Source organism: Brachionichthys hirsutus, chromosome 13 (genome assembly GCF_040956055.1).
Source record: "Brachionichthys hirsutus isolate HB-005 chromosome 13, CSIRO-AGI_Bhir_v1, whole genome shotgun sequence".
Taxonomy (NCBI): domain Eukaryota; kingdom Metazoa; phylum Chordata; class Actinopteri; order Lophiiformes; family Brachionichthyidae; genus Brachionichthys; species Brachionichthys hirsutus.
Genome location: NC_090909.1, coordinates 354,794 through 372,293, shown reverse-complemented (window position 1 = coordinate 372,293; position 17,500 = coordinate 354,794). Strand labels below are relative to the sequence as shown.

Genomic DNA, 17,500 nt, shown 5'->3' with positions numbered 1-17,500 from the left:
CTCTCTCTCTGTCTTTCTCTCTATCGTTCTCTCTGTCTCTCTGTCGCTCCTTCTCTCTCTCTCTGTCGTTCTCTCTATCGCTCCCTCTCTCTCTCTCTCTGTCTCTCTCTCTCTCTCTCTGAGGTGTGGCTGTTACAGCACTTCATTTTTTCCGTTTTCCTTCTTCCTTCACTTCCTGGTTATTTTGTCAAACAGCGCCTTCTTCAGACTCAAATAATTCATTACATCTTCGGCCCGAGATAGATAGATACCGGAACACCGCCCCCATCGGTGAACACATGAATTGCAACTGGCGTTTTTTCTTTTCTCCATTATATAACTTCAGATTCTGATTATCAGCCCCGCGGTCCGCTGGCGACGCGTCCAGGGTGTAGCCCGCCTCTCGCCCGCTGTGGTGGACTGACGGACGGACGGACGGACGGATGGTCGGAGACGTGAACCCTCAACTTCCTCTGACATTTATTTTGAAATACGTAAAAGGAAGTCGCTGTTGGTGTCTCTTCCGGAACTTGACGCAGGCGCGGAGCTCATTAATTTAATTTAACCTGCAGCAGCTGCTTCGGAACCGGCCGCAACAAAAGAACCGACAGAACAGCGACGGAACCTCAGACATCAAAGGTAAAATGTGTTCCGCCTCATCCGGCGGGTTCAAAGGTGAGCGACGCGCTCGGGTCCGTTTCAGAGGAAAAGCTTCAGATAATTCAGATTCGTGTCAGGACGGGAATATTTAATCCCGATTCTCGGGATAAATGATCTGATCCGTCGGAAAACGTTGAGATCAGAAAGATTTATTGGGCCGCATCATCGATTCGTGACGAGTCCGGGCCACGCCTTCAATACAAGATGATCAATGATCCCGTTAGACGGGCTGGGATCAAAGTGAACGCGTTGTCATCGCTACGACGTGGATTAAAATGATCAAAGGTCGATCAGCTACAAAGGGATGAGTTTGTGTTTATCGGTGATAAATAATGATGAGCATCCCGCGGGGTTCTGGGCCGGATCTGAGGTTCTGGTTTATTCCGGGCCGAGCCAGCAGGATGACCCAGTTTCTGATTTAGACTCCAGAAGAATAAATATATCTGACACACTCCATAAAACTGGACTGAAGTACTCGAGTAAAAGTATTTAGTTACATTCAGCGCCATTCTGAAAATAACTAAAATAGCAACTAAAGCCAGTTTATCTAAATTGTAATTAAAATGACATCAGAAGGTTGATTTGAATTAAATTGATTGATGATTGATGTTCTTCAGGTTAAAACATGATGAAGTCAAACAGCCAATACGACGCCTTCCTCTACTGGAGGCAGCCAATCCCGGCCCTGGACCTCTCCGCGCTGGAGGACGTGGGCGTGGTTGACACCCAGCCAGCCAATAGCGTCAAAGGGAAAGACAAGCGGTTCCTCCTGAGGGGTCAGGAGGAGGAGGTGAGGGGGCGGGGCTTAGTGATCAGGAACCAGACACATTTATCAGTAAATAAATCCAATAACAAAGTCATAAGAGAATTAATTCTAAGAAATATGATGAGCGAAGCTGCTTCAGTGTTTGTGTGGAATAATTTATACAAGGATTTAAATATGCTTATTTTGTTGCCCCACTAATTTGAGACGTTTCTACCTCAGTGGAAAATGAGATCTTACTCTTGCTCTCAAAATATACTATATGTTATTTGGATTACAATATTACAGAGAAGGGCGTTATTGTTAATAAATAATAATAAATATTGTTAGCAAAGACAAAAACCTGCCCTTGTTATTTTTAGACTTTACCAACACTCATGTATACTACGTTGTTGTAAACATTTTATGCCTGTTGAAAATGTTCACAGTATTTGTTGTATTATATTTGTTCATTTTCAATAAAGTCTTTTAAAAAAGGAAAAAAACCAAAAGCAATGCGTATGCTAAGCTAGCTACTGAACAAAGAAGCTAAGCTAACAGTAGCTACCGGAGCGGCCTGGTTCCGAGGTTCACCTCTGTAGGCCCGGATGTCAGCTTGTAGCTACTGTTAGCTTAGCTTCATTATGCTAAGATAGCTACTGAACAAAGAAGCTAAGCTAACAGTAGCTACCGGAGCGGCCTGGTTCCGAGGTTCACCTCTGTAGGCCCGGATGTCAGCTTGTAGCTACTGTTAGCTTAGCTTCATTGTTTAGAGATTCTGAAGACTGTAAAAGACATTCTTCCTCCTTTAGTCGTTTAGCTTCGTAAACTTTGTCAGTGACTGTGTACTGAAATATAACTGTACTAATACTACTACAACCAATAACGATACTACTACTAGCATGACTGCTCATTAACCAATCAACGCTGACTGACAGATTAATACTTCGTTGCTACTTATCGGAGTATTTTCTCGGCGTGCTGAAAGTACTTTTACTGCAGTCACTGGTCCGTCGTCTCGTCTCTGCAGCACGTCCTTTCGGAGTTTTCTTCCTTCAACTATTGGAGAGACCCCATCGCCGACATCGACGCTCTGCTAGCCGACCTCAACCTGCTGCTCTGAAGGACGCACCACCTGACCCCAGACCAGCCTCCCGTCACCCCACCTGACCCCAGACCAGCCTCCCGTCACCCCACCTGACCCCAGATTAGCCTCTCCTCTCCTCACCTGACCCCAGACCAGCCTCCCGTCACCCCACCCGACCCCAGACCAGCCTCTCCAGGTCTCTTTCTCTGACCCCTTTGTCCCGACTTCCAGGTCATCGTTCCAGGAAGTCCTAAATGCTTGACTTTCAAACTAAAGTCCCTCAGAAAGGAGGACACGGGTCTGGCGGGGCTGATCCCGGTTCAGTTTTGATCCCCTCTGTGTGAACCTCATTCTCCTTCTGGTGATTTTGTGTCGCTGTCTCATGATCAATGACGAATGTGATCGATCAGATTCATCGACAGCTGCAGGCTTCTGATGTGAAGACATCGACGTGCATATTTATGAGCCGCTCATCAGGTTGGGGAGCTGTGGATGTAGGCCGATCTCATGTTTAACTGATCCCAGATCAGCTGAGGATGGATAAAATATTTTACAGAAATCAATTGATCATTGCTTCTGTGAGAAATGTTCAGATTTATTGAGTGAATTCCCATTTTTTCTTTGTGCTGCGCTTCATCAGCTTCTTTTGGGTTTTAATGAAGCTTTAAACTTATTTCTGCACGCATAAAAATGTACCATCAAGATCAACACGGCGTGATATTTATTTAAAACATTCATTTGCACTCAATCAGAACGGTGCCGAAGACAACGAGCATTTCAATAAAGTTTGAAACGTAAAAAAAAGAAGTTCGAGTTCTTAGCGGCGCTTTCATCACGTGACTAAGTCGGGCTCTATTTTAATAGTTAAATACTTAGTTGATTTTTTTTTTACAGATTAAGGTCCTAGATTCAAGACGTTCCTTTAAATGTGTTCATTTCACCCTCAAAATACGAAACTGTCGCTCCGACTGATCTGACGTCAGTTCCGCCATCTCGCCGGAGAGCCCGCCCACAGGCTCCGACTTCCACCTCCGGTGTCGAGGTGCCGCCATTTTTGTACACTACAAATTCAAAAATACATTTTTAATATATCGTTTTTGGAAGGTGAACAGCATTCAGAAGGTCAGGACACAAACTCCGGAATCTACCCGAAAAGACGGTAAAACACGGCACGACTCCGCTTGCTAGCACTGCACGGGACAGGCTAACGGCTAACAAGTCACCTCGGGAAAAAAGCGATACACTTCCGGCCTGCGCATTCAACGTAAAATACCGATTAAACACATCGATTGAATATGAAGAAAGAACCGATAAAACAATACATTTCAAAGCTTCCGCAGGATGATAATGAGCGACGTCTACAAGCTGACGTCGATTGTTCCGCTGCGTCATGTTTCTCGATAAAGAAGCGAACACGTAATGCTCTTATTCTGAAGGCCGAGTCGACAACATCCGGGCCTGTACGTGCCGCTTCTCCCGAGCTTGCTACTGTTTACAAGCGGCTCGGACGAACCGCAGCGGCGCCTAATCCCCGTGACACGCGCTTTGTGAGATTAAGTGTGCGCGCTGCGGAGCCGTTTGCGCCAAACACGGAGATATAAACGCTCGAAGCCCCGCAGAAGCGGAGCGGTTTGCGCCGTTTAGCGGGCTAGCGGGCTAGCGTGCTAGCATTAGCAGGCTGACTCAACGAACCCGGACGCGGTAAGTGCTCGAATGAAATAAAACCGCGTTTCTTTATCTACTTGTCGTAAAGTAATTGTCTTTTAAGCGGCGCGGCGGATGGAATTAAATAGTCACATCTCCGGTAAGCGGCTCGACGGCGCGCGCTTCGGAGAAAACTCGTTAACCGGATGTGGAAGTAGTTTTTTTTCTCCGCGTGTAAAATAGGAAATTTCTCTCCGACTTCCCCCGGAAAACCAACAACTTAACATCAGACGGTTTCCTGTCTGGCGGTGTAAATGTTCGGGAGCAGCGGGTGTTGCTTTCTAACGGCCGCCCCGGGAGGGGCGCGGAGGGGCGCGGGGGGGACGTGGCGCATGGCGGCGCGTAAAATGGCTTCTCGGCTCCGCGGAGAAAAGCTCGCCCTTCTCTCATGTCGCACAACCACAAGTTGTATGTTGTCGTGTGGATTCCATTGTCGGACATAGCATCCAGCTAACTGGGCTAGCGACTTTTCCGACACAAGAGAAATAACATTTTCCCAGTGAAATTATAACGAAGAAAAACGCGTCGGTCCGTCACGTGATTGGTTGAACGCGTCTTAATCTTCGCCTAAAACTAAAAGTTAAATGTATTCAAAGGAAGTTATAAATAAACAGAAACGCGTCTAAACTCTGTTCTGATTGGCAGATAAGAGGTTCAAAGAGGCGCCGTGTCCGATAATAGACGCATAGCGGTTAGCTGCTAAACCCTGGTTGTATTTGGGACAGCACGGTGGTGCAGTGGGTAGCGCTGTTGCCTCACATCGATTCCTATCCGTGCAGTTTGTTTCGTGTCTGCGTGGGTCCCCCCCCCCCCACTGGCAACACGTCCGCGGTGTGAGGAGGCCGGTCGGACTCGCGGTCGGATTCGCGGTCGGACGCGCGGTCGGACTCGCGGTCGGACGCGCGGTCGGACTCACGGTGTTGCTCGTTGGCAGATGTCGCTGGTGGACCTCGGGAAGCGCCTCCTGGAGGCGGCGCGTAAGGGTCAGGACGACGAGGTCAGGAACCTGATGGCCAACGGCGCGCCGTTCACCACCGACTGGGTGAGAGGCCCCGCCCCCTTCGCTCGCTCGCGTTCCCCTCCTCGGTCTCTGACAGCCGAGACGCTTCTCGTCCCGCAGCTGGGGACGTCCCCCCTCCACCTGGCGGCGCAGCACGGCCACTACTCCACCGCCGACGTGCTGCTGCGCGCCGGCGTCAGCCGGGACGCCCGCACCAAGGTGGACCGCACGCCGCTGCACATGGCCGCCGCCGAGGGGCACGCCGTCATCGTGGAGCTGCTGGTCCGGGTAAGGGAGCCGGACCCGACCCGGGTCGGTCCGGGCCCGCTCCGGGTGAAGCCTAACGGAAGCCATCTTGTCTCCGGCCCCGCCCCCAGAGCGGCGCCGACATCAACGCTAAGGACATGCTGAAGATGACGGCGCTCCACTGGGCGGCGCAGCACGCCCACCACGCCGTGGCCGAGACGCTGGTCAAGCACGGCGCCGACGTGCACACGCTCAGCAAGTTTGACAAGACGCCGTTTGACGTCGCCGTCGACATCCAGAACACGGAGCTGATGCTGATGCTGCAGGCGAGACACGCCCACTTCCTGTTTATCCACGGGGTGGGCGTGGCTTGTAACCCTTTCACCGTGCTTGCAGGAGGGCATGCAGAACCAGGTGAACATGAACCAGGTGAGCGTGAACGTGGACGCCAGCGCCGCCAACAGCCAGCCGCAGTTCATCATCCAGGGGATCCCCGCCCTCCAGGGGGGCGTGGTCAACCTGGCCGAGCTGCTCAACAAGGCCAACGCAGGTACAAACGCACACACAGGCTCCGCCCACATCCAGACCCCTGGCCCGGCGTAACGCCACTGTCTCGGGCAGGCGAGTCGGAGGAAGCGATGGCCGCCAGCGCGCTGGACTCCAACATCCAGCACGCCACCGTGGTCAACGAGAGCGGTCAGAGGGTCATCACCATAGTAACCGACCAGCACGGCAACCTGCAGACCACCGGGGGGGTGGCGCCGCCGTTCTTTGTCACCATGCAGCACGGCCAGCAGGGTAGGAGCGCTCGACCAGCCGTTAGCCGTTAGCGTTAGCCGTTAGCGCTACGCCGCTGACGGCTAACGCTAACGGCCGCCGCTCTGTTTCAGTGCTGGCGGTGCCGGCCAATAGCGTGACGGAGGAGGTGGTGACGGAGGAGAACCAGGCTCCGCCCTCCAAGAAGAGAAAGCTGGAGGTGAGCAACAACCACAGCGACGCCGGACAGACGGTGAGTTTGGCTCCTCCTCCTCTTTCTCCTGCTCCTCCTCCTCTTCATCCTCTCCTCTCCCTGCAGGAGTCGCTGCAGAGGCAGCTGCAGGAGGCCAACAGGAAGGCGCAGGAGTATCGGCAGCAGCTCCTCCGTAAGGAGCAGGAGGCCGAGGAGTACCGCGTCAAGCTGGAGGCCATGTCCCAGAGTCAGGCCGGCGGCGCCGCCGCCACCGCCTCCCCCGAGGAGGTGGTGGGAGGAGAGGAGGACGAGGAGGAGGCAGCGGCCAGCATGGTGGAGGAGGAGGGAGAGATGGTCGTCCTGCAGGAGGGAGGGATCATCATGGAGGGGGAGGAGGGGCAGGTGACCCTGGTGGAGGCAGGAGGAGAGCCGGCGGAGGTCGGCTCCTAACGGCGTGGCGAGGAGGAGCGCCACGCCGACGAAAAGACGGACCAGAGCAGGAGGTGGTCGGAGGGGGAGGAGCTCAAAGACAAACTGAACTTTATTGTTCTACCTGCAACCATGATTCAAAAACTAAAGACACGATGGCCCCGGCCTGGACGGCTTCCTGCCGGACCCGGGACACGATGGCCCCGGCCTGGACGGCTTCCTGCCGGACCCGGGACACGATGGTCCCGGCCTGGACGGCTTCCTGCCGGACCCGGGACACGATGGTCCCGGCCTGGACGGCTTCCTGCCGGACCCGGGACACGATGGCCCCGGCCTGGACGGCTTCCTGCCGGACCCGGGACACGATGGTCCCGGCCTGGACGGCTTCCTGCCGGACCCGGGACACGATGGTCCCGGCCTGGACGGCTTCCTGCCGGACCCGGGACACGATGGCCCCGCCGTGGACTCTGGGTCTGGACCGGGCCCCGTCTCGTCCTGGACGGGGGTATTTGTTGGATGTTCTGTTAAAATGTTCAGAACCCTCTGGTCTCAGGGAGGTGACCCTGCAGCTCCTTCCGGTTCCGACCCTCTGACCCTGGTTATTGATCTCTAGATATCAGCTGATCAGCAGCCCATCCTCCCTCTGATCACTGCTTTACTGAGTTATTTTTATACGCTCAGCCAAGCCAATCTTTTTCTATGTACATATAGAGGTGTATTTTTCTAACTGTACCTGAATGCATCATGATGATGAAGAAGATGAAGATGATGATGATGGCTGCCTGAAATACAAACATGTTTCCTTTTTGAAACGCTTTTTGTGGCTTTTTGATGCTGAGCGTTGCGTGATGCGTTCAGGTGACTCACAGGTGGACAATAAGAAGAACAGCTGATGCTAAACGCTTGCGTTGACACTTAAAATATTGCCGAAATCAAAAATTAATTTTTTATTTCAGCTGAATTCATTTGAAATCGTGAGGAATTTAATGTCGGTGTAGTTTGTAGGGCTGTAACCGTTTCATGCGAACTAAGCTAATAATAACAAACAACTCACAGTGGGCGGGGCAGCGCCTCGCCCCGCCCCCAGCTGACACCGTTTCACCGTGTTATTTCCGTCGGACAGATTTTATTACTTTGATGTACAAACAGACATTTCCGCGGCATTTGGCGGCTGCTGCCCCCGTGACGCGTTCAGGTGCAGCTTCGGGGTCGTTTCTGCACAGCTCGGGGATTATGGCCGATCAGACGTGAGTGACGTGGGTGTTGTCCAATCAGCGACGGCGGAGTAAGGCGCAGCCAATCCTGTGCACCAGGGGGCGGGACGCAGCGCGCGGGGGCGGGGAGCGAGGTATCATGGAGGATCAGTAGGCAGCGCGCGGCCATCGGAGCAGAGCAGCGGGAGTTCTCCCGCCACCGGAAACACTTCAGAATGGCCATGAAGAAGAGGATCACGCTGGAGCTGCGGAACCGGAGCCCGGCGGAAGTAGGCCACCGTATTTCTTCTCGTTTCAGATGTGCGGGAGGGGGGGGGCGGTGAACGACCGGAGCCGGGACTCGTCCCGCGCTGCCCGGCTGCGGAGCACCTCCGCCCCTCCCCGGTAACGCGCAGTTATTACGACTCAATTACGAGTTCTGTGCGTCCGACTGGCGCGAGCGGTTCCGTTACGTCACGCTCAACCGTCCTGAAATGACGCTTCATCTGTCGCTGTGAGGCGCGCGGGCTCATCCCGGAAACCCGCCGCGTGACAACAACAACAACGGGCGGACATTTTAAGTCCGTTTAAACTCTGCGGAACTTCGCTTCGAGGTTACGTCGTTTAACCGAGTTTCGGTCCAACCGGCTGACGGGCTCGCCGAGGTCGTTCAGAGACATTTTGAGTCCCCGGGAGTAACGCGTTACATTCTTAAAGCGGATTACCGCCCGTTGAGTCGTCGCTGGAGCGCTAAAAAGTGTGATTACTCTGCAGCGACGAGGATAGTCAAAATGGCGTTTACCCACGCGCTCCACAGTAACGGATTAGTGTCGAGTCTGGATACAGAACCGAACCGATCACACGCACGGTCATTAATCCGGATCTGAACACAGCGTGGGATCGGATTCTCTGTGTGAGTGGGCGTGTGCGCGCGCGTGTGTGTCGGTTTCGATTACCCCCGATCTCACACGCACGCACACACACACACACACCGGAATGGACTGATTCTAGATCTGATGGTGACGTCGTCATGTTTCGTCCAATCAGAGCCGTCCATTAACTTCTATTAATTTGTGGGGATAGAGTTGGATGCTAACTGTTAGCATCGATAGCCCACCAGGTTTACCCGGTTCAGTGAACGGGTTCTGGTTCTGGTGCTGGAGGCTGGCCACCGACCCAGCAGGGACACCGTCGTGTGTGACCTTTGACCCGCAGGTCGTGGAGCTCGTGGTCGACAACAGCCGCTCGGCGGACGGCGAGGTCGACGGCCTGACCGGCGACTTCTCCGGGCTCGAGTTCCTCAGCATGGTCAACGTGGGCCTGAGCTCGCTGGCCAAGCTGCCGCCGCTGCCCAGGCTACGCAAGGTACCGCCCCCGGTGATGTCATCGCCTCTCACAGGACACGCCCCTGAGATGAGTTCTTGTGTTCTAGCTGGAGCTGAGCGACAACAGCCTGTCGGGTTCTCTGGAGACGCTGTCAGAACGGTGTCCCAACCTGTCCTACCTGAACCTGAGCGGCGTGGAGGCGCTGGTGAGGACACGCCCCCGGCCGGCCCCGCCCCCGGCCGGCCCCGCCCCCGGCCCGCAGCCGCTAACGCCGTTTCCTCGCTGCAGCTCAACCTGAAGAGCCTGCAGAGTCTGGACCTGTTCAACTGCGAGATCACGTCCCTGGAGGACTACCGGGACAGCGTCTTCGAGCTGCTGCCCCAGGTCACCTACCTGGACGGCTTCGACCAGGACTACAACGAGGCGCCCGACTCCGAGGACGAGGACGAAGACGAAGGTGAGGCGCGGCGAGAGCAGCCCGTCCTCCTGGGGGGTCTGAACGAGGTCTCTGCTGTCCCCAGACGAGGACGGAGAGGACGAGGAGGAGGACGACGATGAAGGCTCCGAGGGAGGACAGGTGGCGCTGGGATTTCAACCGAACCTGGGCGTTCAGGTGGGCAACTGAGATGGGCCTGTCCGCGCTCCCACAATGCACCTGGGCTTTTTTTTACTGCCGGTTTATTTTCCGAATATTCCGTCGTGCTTCACGTAAATTCCACACGCCTGCTGGTCACGTGACGTAGACGTAGCCAATCATTGTAGAGCGCCGTCAGTGGCGTCCAATCAGGAGCTAGCAATGATTGATTGTCTTTTATTTTGAAAGTATCGACTGACAAACTCTTCTTGACTCCAGGAGGAAGACGAGGAAGACGAGGATGAGGATGGCTATACAGAGAAGGAGGAGGAGGAGGAGGAAGGTGAGTGGACTGTCATGGGGTTTGTGTCACGATCTCGTAGGCCTCCTCTGATTGGTCGGTTCTGTCTGTGCAGAGGGTGTGGCCGGCGTTCAGGGAGAGAAGAGGAAGAGAGACGGGGACGATGAGGAGGAGGAGGGTGATGACGATGAAGAGGACTAGTCGTTTCTGTTTATAGAATCTCGTCTTTATTTTTAGAAGAGAATTAAGATTTGATCAGAACTTCATCTGTTCAACGTGGTTCCCTTTAAAAGCGCTCCGGCTCCGTAGAACGCCGCCGGGGGCGGAGCTTCCGGTCCGGGACATCGTCGAGTTGAAGCTCCTCCTCCTCCTCCTCCTCCTCCTTCATACCTTCACCTGCAGAAGACTGGTCGTCAGCAACATCCGGATCAGAACCTGCAGCCAATCAGGGACGATCGTTGCATTCAAACCTGATGGGCAGCGATCACATGACCTGCTGCAGACATGGTGCCGGTCCCGGGGTGTGTTTGATTTGTTGTGGGGATGATTCGGGCGGGTGGGAGGATGTTTGTTTTCTTTCAGGGTTTTTGTGAGAATGATTTGAAAGTGAAAACGCCCATTGTTTCACAGTTCAGGCTCCGCCTCCTGCAGGGATCTAAGCTTGTGATTGGTTCGTCTATAACAATGTTTTCGTGTCAGAAATCGATATTTATTTCTGTTTTTTCACCGGCTGAGTTTTGAGCTATTAACACGCCTAAAGTGTGTTTTTGCTGCTTTCTTGTGATGTTTAAATCTGACCTTAATAACGAGCTTTCAGAGATCCCCTGAATGCAGCGCCGTTATGGAGGCGGAGCCTGAAGCACCTCACTCAGGTGTTGCTGCTCTCTGCTCTGCATTAACCCTTTGCTTCCTGAGTCGGGACCGCGTCGCTTTCGTCTTTTATGCTTTTAGAAACACAGAACGTTAGCGTGCTAGCTTAACGGCGCTGGACGTGAGGCAGCTGATTGGTTGTGGGAACAGTGTGGTTTTAAGGGCGTAAAGGTCAAAGGTCACGTCTGTCGAAGTTCATATTTAAACTGACGCTGGGCTCAGTTTAACTTTAAGGAGTGTTTTTATTTGTAATTTGTGGTGCAACAAAAATATTGAAGGGATTTGAATTAAAATGGTTTCAGAAGAAGTTGTGACGTTTCTCTTCAACCCAGAGACCCGGAAGTGACGAACGCCTCTGAGCCTCCGCTGGCTTCCGGTCAGCGGGCCTGTGTCCACTAGGTGACGCTAGTCGCCTGTAAGGCAAGGAACAGGCTGAGCCTTCACCCACAATGCAACGGGATTACCACTGCGGCCTGCAGGCGGCGCTGTTGTCCAGCGGATCAACCCAAACGCCGCTCATGTCACGTGTTTTTCCTTTTTCTGTTCCAAAGAGGAAACGCCAGTAGAACCGGGACCAGAACCGGAACCAGAACCTGGACCTGGAACATGCTCGAGCGCTGCGCGTTCAATAATAGATGTACTAACTGACAGATGCATCAAACGAGCGCGGCAGCGCGCACGCACACGCGCACACACACAGAATCACCGTAAATAATTGATTGATCTCTGGCGTGAACAAGAATCCTCTTCCCGGTTCAGACAGGATTCCGGGTCCAGTCCGGTCCGAGATCTGAGCCCAGCAGCGAACATCCCATAATTCCAGCTTCTTCCAGATGTTTTATTCTGAAATATAATGAGAGTCTTTCTGAATAAATTATTACAAACACGATTAACGTCGAAGCATTTTAATCAGTCTCTACTACCCGGATGCTAGCATGCTAACATTAGCTGGTCGAATGGATGCTAACATTAGCTGGTCGAATGGATGCTAGCATTAGCTGGTCGAATGGATGCTAACATTAGCTGGTCGAATGGATGCTAACATTAGCTGGTCGAATGGATGCTAACATTAGCTGGTCAAATGGATGCTAACATTAGCTGGTCGAATGGATGCTAACATTAGCTGGTCGAATGGATGCTAACATTAGCTGGTCGAATGGATGCTAACATTAGCTGGTCGAATGGATGCTAGCATTAGCTGGTCGAATGGATGCTAACATTAGCTGGTCAAATGGATGCTAGCATTAGCTGGTCAAATGGATGCTAGCATTAGCTGGTCGAATGGATGCTAACATTAGCTGGTTGAATTAATTTGTAACTAAATTTGTAATTTGTAATCTAAATAGTAAAGAATAAAGAAATGATTCAAACGTTCGTCCGAAATTAGTCTGTGTTTTCATTTGAAAGGAAACACAGACTTCCGGGTTCTGTGACCGTCCTGGACCGGTCCGGAACCAGACGCATCTTAAAAGGTGTGCGTGTGTGTGGGGGGGGGGGGGGCAGCAGACGAGTCATTAAGAGCTGCTCAGCCACGCGTGAACGAGCCCACGCGCACTGACGCGTTCACGGAGGTGGGTCGAGTCACGCAGCGATCTGTTTGCGTTGACCTACATCTGCTCCGCGTCACAGCTGTCGGGGTCACGTGATCACAACCAGGAAGTGTTAGAGTCAAACGCGAACACGATTAGCTACGGTTATGTGAAAGAACGACAACACGAATTAGATTATTAAATAATATAAAAGTGATGAAACAAAAATACAAATAAAAGAATCGGCTAAATGTAAAAAAAAAACAGGAAAAAGTAAAAAAAACGATTTTGGTTTGGCTCCTTTCACAATTTTCAGGACAGAATAAATCTGAAGACTTCACATTGAATAGCCGATCAAATGATTTAATTGTGATTTTAAAAAAATGAATGTGAAAAACAAGATTTTGGCTACATTTACCCACAATGCATCTCTGTATGCCTTAAATTACACATCATTGAACATCAACAAATAAATCGTCTTTAAATAAATTGAGCGAGAAATAAATAAAAACATGTAAAATAACTTCTTTCTATTTTTGACCGTAAGTGTTAAATACATGGATTCTGGTCATTAAAGATAAATGCGCATAAATCAGAACAAGAACACAAAAACCTGATTCCACAAATAGTGAGACGCTGTAAAAAGATCAATAAAAACAAAACACCACAAAGCCATTAGAAACTGTTCTTTGTTATTATTCACTTGATTTACAGCGTACCACGATGTGGATTCACGTTTTTAGATTTATTTTCACCAACATCATCACGAAAACGTATTTAAAAAAAAAATATTCAAGCTTTTCTTCTTCATCAGGATAATTCTGACAAAAAGACTAAAAGTTAAAACATTAAAAAGTGCAGAAACTCAGATAAATAAATGAATGGGAACATTTTTACAGAACAACACATTATTGATTATTGGTTCACGATGATCAGCAGACGCAACAAAAACGCATCATTTGTTAAAAAAGCACAAATGTTCAAACCGTTTCTGATCTTGTTTGAAAACCAGATGTTTGTAAGTGAAAGTTTAATAGATGTTAAAGTTTAGACGTTTTCTGTCCTCGGGTTACATTAACGCTTTAGAGACTGTTGTTTGTTGTTGTCGTCATGACAACATTCACCTGAAGGACCCCTGAACATTTTTTCCTGTGACCAGACTGGGCGGGTCCAGTTTGGTTCTGTTGGTAGAATGCAGCACTGGGACAACCGTCCTTTGGTCTTTTCCTGACTTGAACCTGATGAGTCGTGTCTGTGCTAGCACGCTAATGCTACATGTTACTGGGCTGGCACCATAAAAGGACCTGCAGAGGAGGGCTCGACACTTTCTCTAGTTATTGCTCATATTCTTTACGCGGCACAGAATATTAGAACATCCGAATATTAGAATATTAGAACATCCGAATATTAGAATATTAGAACATCCGAATATTAGAACATACAAATATTAGAACATACAAATATTAGAACATCCGAATATTAGAACATCCGAATATTAGAACATCCGAATATTCGAATATTCGAACATCCGAATATTCGAACATCCGAATATTAGAACATACGAATATTAGAACATCCGAATATTAGAATATTAGAACATACGAATATTAGAATATTAGAACATACGAATATTAGAACATACGAATATTAGAATATTAGAACATCCAAATATTAGAATATTAGAACATCCGAATATTAGAACATACAAATATTAGAACATACGAATATTAGAATATTAGAACATACGAATATTAGAACATACGAATATTAGAATATTAGAACATCCAAATATTAGAATATTAGAACATCCGAATATTAGAACATACAAATATTAGAACATCCGAATATTAGAACATCCGAATATTAGAATATACGAATATTAGAACATACGAATATTAGAACATACGAATATTAGAATATTAGAACATACGAATATTAGAACATCTGAATATTAGAATATTAGAACATCCGAATATTAGAATATCCAAATATCCAAATATTAGAATATTAGAACATTAGAACATCATAATATTAGAACATTAGATTAAAATATTAGAACATTAGAATATCAGAATATTAAAATATTAGAACATCAGAATATTAGAACATTGAACTCCCTGATTTTTATAGTCACTAACCTGCAGAAACTTCATCAGCGAGCCGGAGGAAGCGGTTTAGAATTCACAAACATGCAAGAAAACAGAACATCAAGAAGTGAATGATTAGATCATTAAAGCCCCCCCCCCCCCGGGTTTCTTTAGCGCCTTTGTGCTTTTGTCAGATTGATAAAAATTGTATAAACATGATCAGACAAAATGTCTTCCAGTGACAAACTTCAAATATTGCTTTAAAATGGGGGGGGGGCACCTTGAGGGAGGCGTCTCACGGGACAGGAAGGCAAAGGGCGTGGCTCTCCGTGAAAACACAAACGTGGCGTCTGCCCAGCGAGCGGAGGGGCGGAGTCTAGTGCACGGTGGAGGACGAAGGCGTCAAGGTCCTCCGTGATTGGACGGAAGCAAAATCTCAACTTCGTCTTCAAGGCGTCTCAGACTCCTCCTCCTCAGGTGATGTTGGAGAAGTGGGTGTGTCATCTGCATCTGCTCCTGCGGTCGTCGTGGGCGATCCAGCGGCCGCCGTCGCCATCCTCTCGTAGGTCCTCCTGCGTTGCCGCCGCAGGGTCTGGCTCTGCAGCTCCTTCACCTCCTGCAGCACCTCCTGCGCCTCCTTCCACGACGACACGGCCTCCTCCAGGAGGCGCTCGGCCTCGGCACGCCTGCTCGCCGCCTCCGCGCCCCCCTCCGACAGCAGGGGCGGCGGAGGGGGGCGCAGGTGGTGTTTGTCGGGGCTTCTGGGCCGCGAGGACTCGAGGGACCCGGGGGGACTCGGGGGGCTCTGCGAGGGCGCCTCCTTGCTGCTCCCCAGACGAGGCGAGTCGACCGAGTCGCATCCCGTGACCCGAGAGGAGTCGGACCCGCGCGGGGGGGCTTCAGAGTCGTCCTCTTTGGACCGGCCCCTGAGCTTTGGAGGACTGACCGCGGAGTCGGGCGAGTCCTTCTGTCGAGGACTCTCATTGGCTCTCGCGGCAGGTGAGTGGGAGTCGGTCCCTTTGGGGCGACTCCTCTTCGCTTTGGACCGGGGAGACTCGCTGCTCCTGCTCCGTGAAGATCCAGACGACCTGCTGAAAAGAGAGTACGCGTTTAAATACCGGCTAGTGCCCCCCCCCAGGGGGTCCTGTTCCTGACGTTGGTCCTGGTCTAACATTCTGAGAGCGATCCGGATCCCGTCTGGATACAGAAACATCTAGAACCTCCCGGTGCTGATCCGGATCACCGTGTGGATCCAGGTCAGTTTGTGTTTTACCTCTATAGAATATTCTGAAACACTTTCATGTATTTTTATCCATTACTCGATTGATCGATAGATCGATCGATCAATAGCTGTCGTTTTAGGCGTCGACGGTTCCGACCTGGAGTGGGGCGAGTCCCTGAGGCGGTGCAGGTGAGGGGAGTCGACGCCCTTCAGGTAAGGTGAGCCGCCTCCCCGTTCTCCTTCTGCCTTGGCCTTTTGCAGCTCCTGTCAATCACAGTGGGGATGGGGGGGGGGGATTGGGGGGGGGGCAGTGAGCCTGTCTGCGTGCTTCTGCCGGCTCTCTTAGACCGGCTGGGCGTCGCCGCCTCACCTGCAGCCTCATCTCCTCCAGCAGCTCCTGAGCTCTCTGCATCTTCTGGGCGATCAGACTCTGCAGCCGGCCAACCGGCTGCACCGGCTGCACCGAAGCCCCGCCTCCCGCCCCCTCCTCGGTGAGGTCACGCTGCAGAGCGGAGCGCAATTCAGAGCGAATCGTCGCCGGCCTGAAAGGGGGACGCAGGGACAGGACAAGAGCGTTGGACATCCAGGGGAACGCTCAAAGGGTCCCCGAGTCTTTGATCGTCTCACCTGGAGGACAGAACTCCGTCCATGGAGGCGCAGCGACTCCGGCCCGGCACGCCGAGACGCTGCCCCGGCTGGGGGGTCCCAGGCTGGGCCTGAAGGACGGAAAAATTCAGGGTGGCCGGACAGGTGTACCGGTTCTAACAGGGACGGATGTCTTGGTTCTAACAGGAACATATTTATTGGTTCTAACAGGAACATATTTATTGGTTCTAACAGGGACGGATGTCTTGGTTCTAACAGGAACACATTTATTGGTTCTAATAGGGACGGATGTCTTGGTTCTAACAGGAACATATTTATCGGTTCTAACAGGAACATATTTATTGGTTCTAACAGGAACATATTTATTGGTTCTAACAGGGACGGATGTCTTGGTTCTAACAGGAACATATTTATCGGTTCTAACAGGGACGGTCTTGGTTCTAACAGGGACGGTCTTGGTTCTAACGGACGGTCTTGGTTCTAACAGGAACATATTTATCGGTTCTAACAGGGACGGTCTTGGTTCTAACAGGGACGGTCTTGGTTCTAACAGGGACGGTCTTGGTTCTAACAGGGACGGATGTCTTGGTTCTAACAGGAACATATTTATTGGTTCTAACAGGAACATATTTATCGGTTCTAACAGGAACACATTTATTGGTTCTAATAGGGACGGTCTTGGTTCTAACAGGGACGGTCTTGGTTCTAACGGACGGTCTTGGTTCTAACAGGAACATATTTATCGGTTCTAACAGGGACGGTCTTGGTTCTAACAGGGACGGTCTTGGTTCTAACGGACGGTCTTGGTTCTAACAGGAACATATTTATCGGTTCTAACAGGGACGGTCTTGGTTCTAACAGGGACGGTCTTGGTTCTAACGGACGGTCTTGGTTCTAACAGGAACATATTTATCGGTTCTAACAGGGACGGTCTTGGTTCTAACAGGGACGGTCTTGGTTCTAACAGGGACGGATGTCTTGGTTCTAACAGGAACA

General features: G+C 50.9%; 5 protein-coding genes across 7 annotated transcripts in view; 3 read left to right on the top strand and 2 right to left on the bottom strand.

Moving 5' to 3' along the window:
* Positions 1–173, bottom strand: part of cdc42se1 (CDC42 small effector 1) — a 7,758-nt gene extending 7,585 nt beyond the window's left edge. Inside the window, exon 1 of the mRNA XM_068746958.1 lies at positions 1–173. This exon is cut by the window's left edge and continues 120 nt beyond it. The gene's annotated coding sequence lies outside the window, so the exon portion shown is untranslated.
* A 335-nt stretch (positions 174–508) lies between these two features.
* Positions 509–2,523, top strand: mllt11 (MLLT11 transcription factor 7 cofactor). Its single transcript, XM_068747458.1, has 3 exons — positions 509–618; positions 1,257–1,429; positions 2,412–2,523. Exons 2-3 carry the CDS (start codon positions 1,265–1,267, stop codon positions 2,502–2,504), a joined length of 258 nt encoding a protein of 85 aa, XP_068603559.1. The 5' UTR covers positions 509–618; positions 1,257–1,264; the 3' UTR covers positions 2,505–2,523.
* A 2,583-nt stretch (positions 2,524–5,106) lies between these two features.
* On the top strand, positions 5,107–7,602 carry LOC137903072 (GA-binding protein subunit beta-2-like). Its single transcript, XM_068747198.1, has 7 exons — positions 5,107–5,214; positions 5,293–5,460; positions 5,550–5,744; positions 5,815–5,968; positions 6,040–6,216; positions 6,309–6,427; positions 6,494–7,602. The coding sequence occupies exons 1-7, from the start codon at positions 5,107–5,109 to the stop codon at positions 6,815–6,817; spliced, it is 1,245 nt and encodes a 414-aa protein (XP_068603299.1). The 3' UTR covers positions 6,818–7,602.
* Positions 7,603–8,186: 584 nt separating this feature from the next.
* On the top strand, positions 8,187–11,442 carry anp32e (acidic (leucine-rich) nuclear phosphoprotein 32 family, member E). Of its 3 annotated transcripts, none has more exons than XM_068746960.1 (7): positions 8,187–8,279; positions 9,205–9,354; positions 9,422–9,520; positions 9,604–9,772; positions 9,837–9,928; positions 10,169–10,227; positions 10,304–11,442. In XM_068746960.1, exons 1-7 carry the CDS (start codon positions 8,226–8,228, stop codon positions 10,389–10,391), a joined length of 711 nt encoding a protein of 236 aa, XP_068603061.1. In that variant the 5' UTR covers positions 8,187–8,225; the 3' UTR covers positions 10,392–11,442. The 3 variants fall into 3 exon arrangements, 2 of the variants coding, with proteins under 2 accessions (XP_068603061.1, XP_068603060.1); XM_068746959.1 differs by having other exon boundaries at positions 10,169–10,232; positions 10,306–11,442; XR_011105753.1 differs by having other exon boundaries at positions 9,205–9,520; positions 10,304–10,365.
* A 3,682-nt stretch (positions 11,443–15,124) lies between these two features.
* Positions 15,125–17,500, bottom strand: part of plekho1a (pleckstrin homology domain containing, family O member 1a) — a 6,937-nt gene continuing 4,561 nt past the window's right edge. The window contains 4 exon segments of the mRNA XM_068747416.1: positions 15,125–15,767; positions 16,056–16,162; positions 16,269–16,440; positions 16,526–16,633. Of these exon segments, the coding sequence (XP_068603517.1) occupies positions 15,125–15,767; positions 16,056–16,162; positions 16,269–16,440; positions 16,526–16,633 (1,030 nt within the window).

Excerpts from the sequence above, each read along its gene's own strand:
- LOC137903072 (XM_068747198.1), top strand. The coding sequence starts at position 5,107 with ATGTCGCTGGTGGACCTCGGGAAGCGCCTCCTGGAGGCGGCGCGTAAG. Across the intron at positions 5,215-5,292 it reads CGCCGTTCACCACCGACTGG|CTGGGGACGTCCCCCCTCCA; the intron begins GTGAGAGGCCCC and ends CTCGTCCCGCAG. Across the intron at positions 5,745-5,814 it reads AGCTGATGCTGATGCTGCAG|GAGGGCATGCAGAACCAGGT; the intron begins GCGAGACACGCC and ends CCGTGCTTGCAG.
- anp32e (XM_068746959.1), top strand. The coding sequence starts at position 8,226 with ATGGCCATGAAGAAGAGGATCACGCTGGAGCTGCGGAACCGGAGCCCG. Across the intron at positions 9,521-9,603 it reads TGAGCGGCGTGGAGGCGCTG|CTCAACCTGAAGAGCCTGCA; the intron begins GTGAGGACACGC and ends TCCTCGCTGCAG. Across the intron at positions 10,233-10,305 it reads GGAGGAGGAGGAGGAGGAAG|AGGGTGTGGCCGGCGTTCAG; the intron begins GTGAGTGGACTG and ends CTGTCTGTGCAG.
- mllt11 (XM_068747458.1), top strand. The coding sequence starts at position 1,265 with ATGATGAAGTCAAACAGCCAATACGACGCCTTCCTCTACTGGAGGCAG. Across the intron at positions 1,430-2,411 it reads TGAGGGGTCAGGAGGAGGAG|CACGTCCTTTCGGAGTTTTC; the intron begins GTGAGGGGGCGG and ends TCGTCTCTGCAG.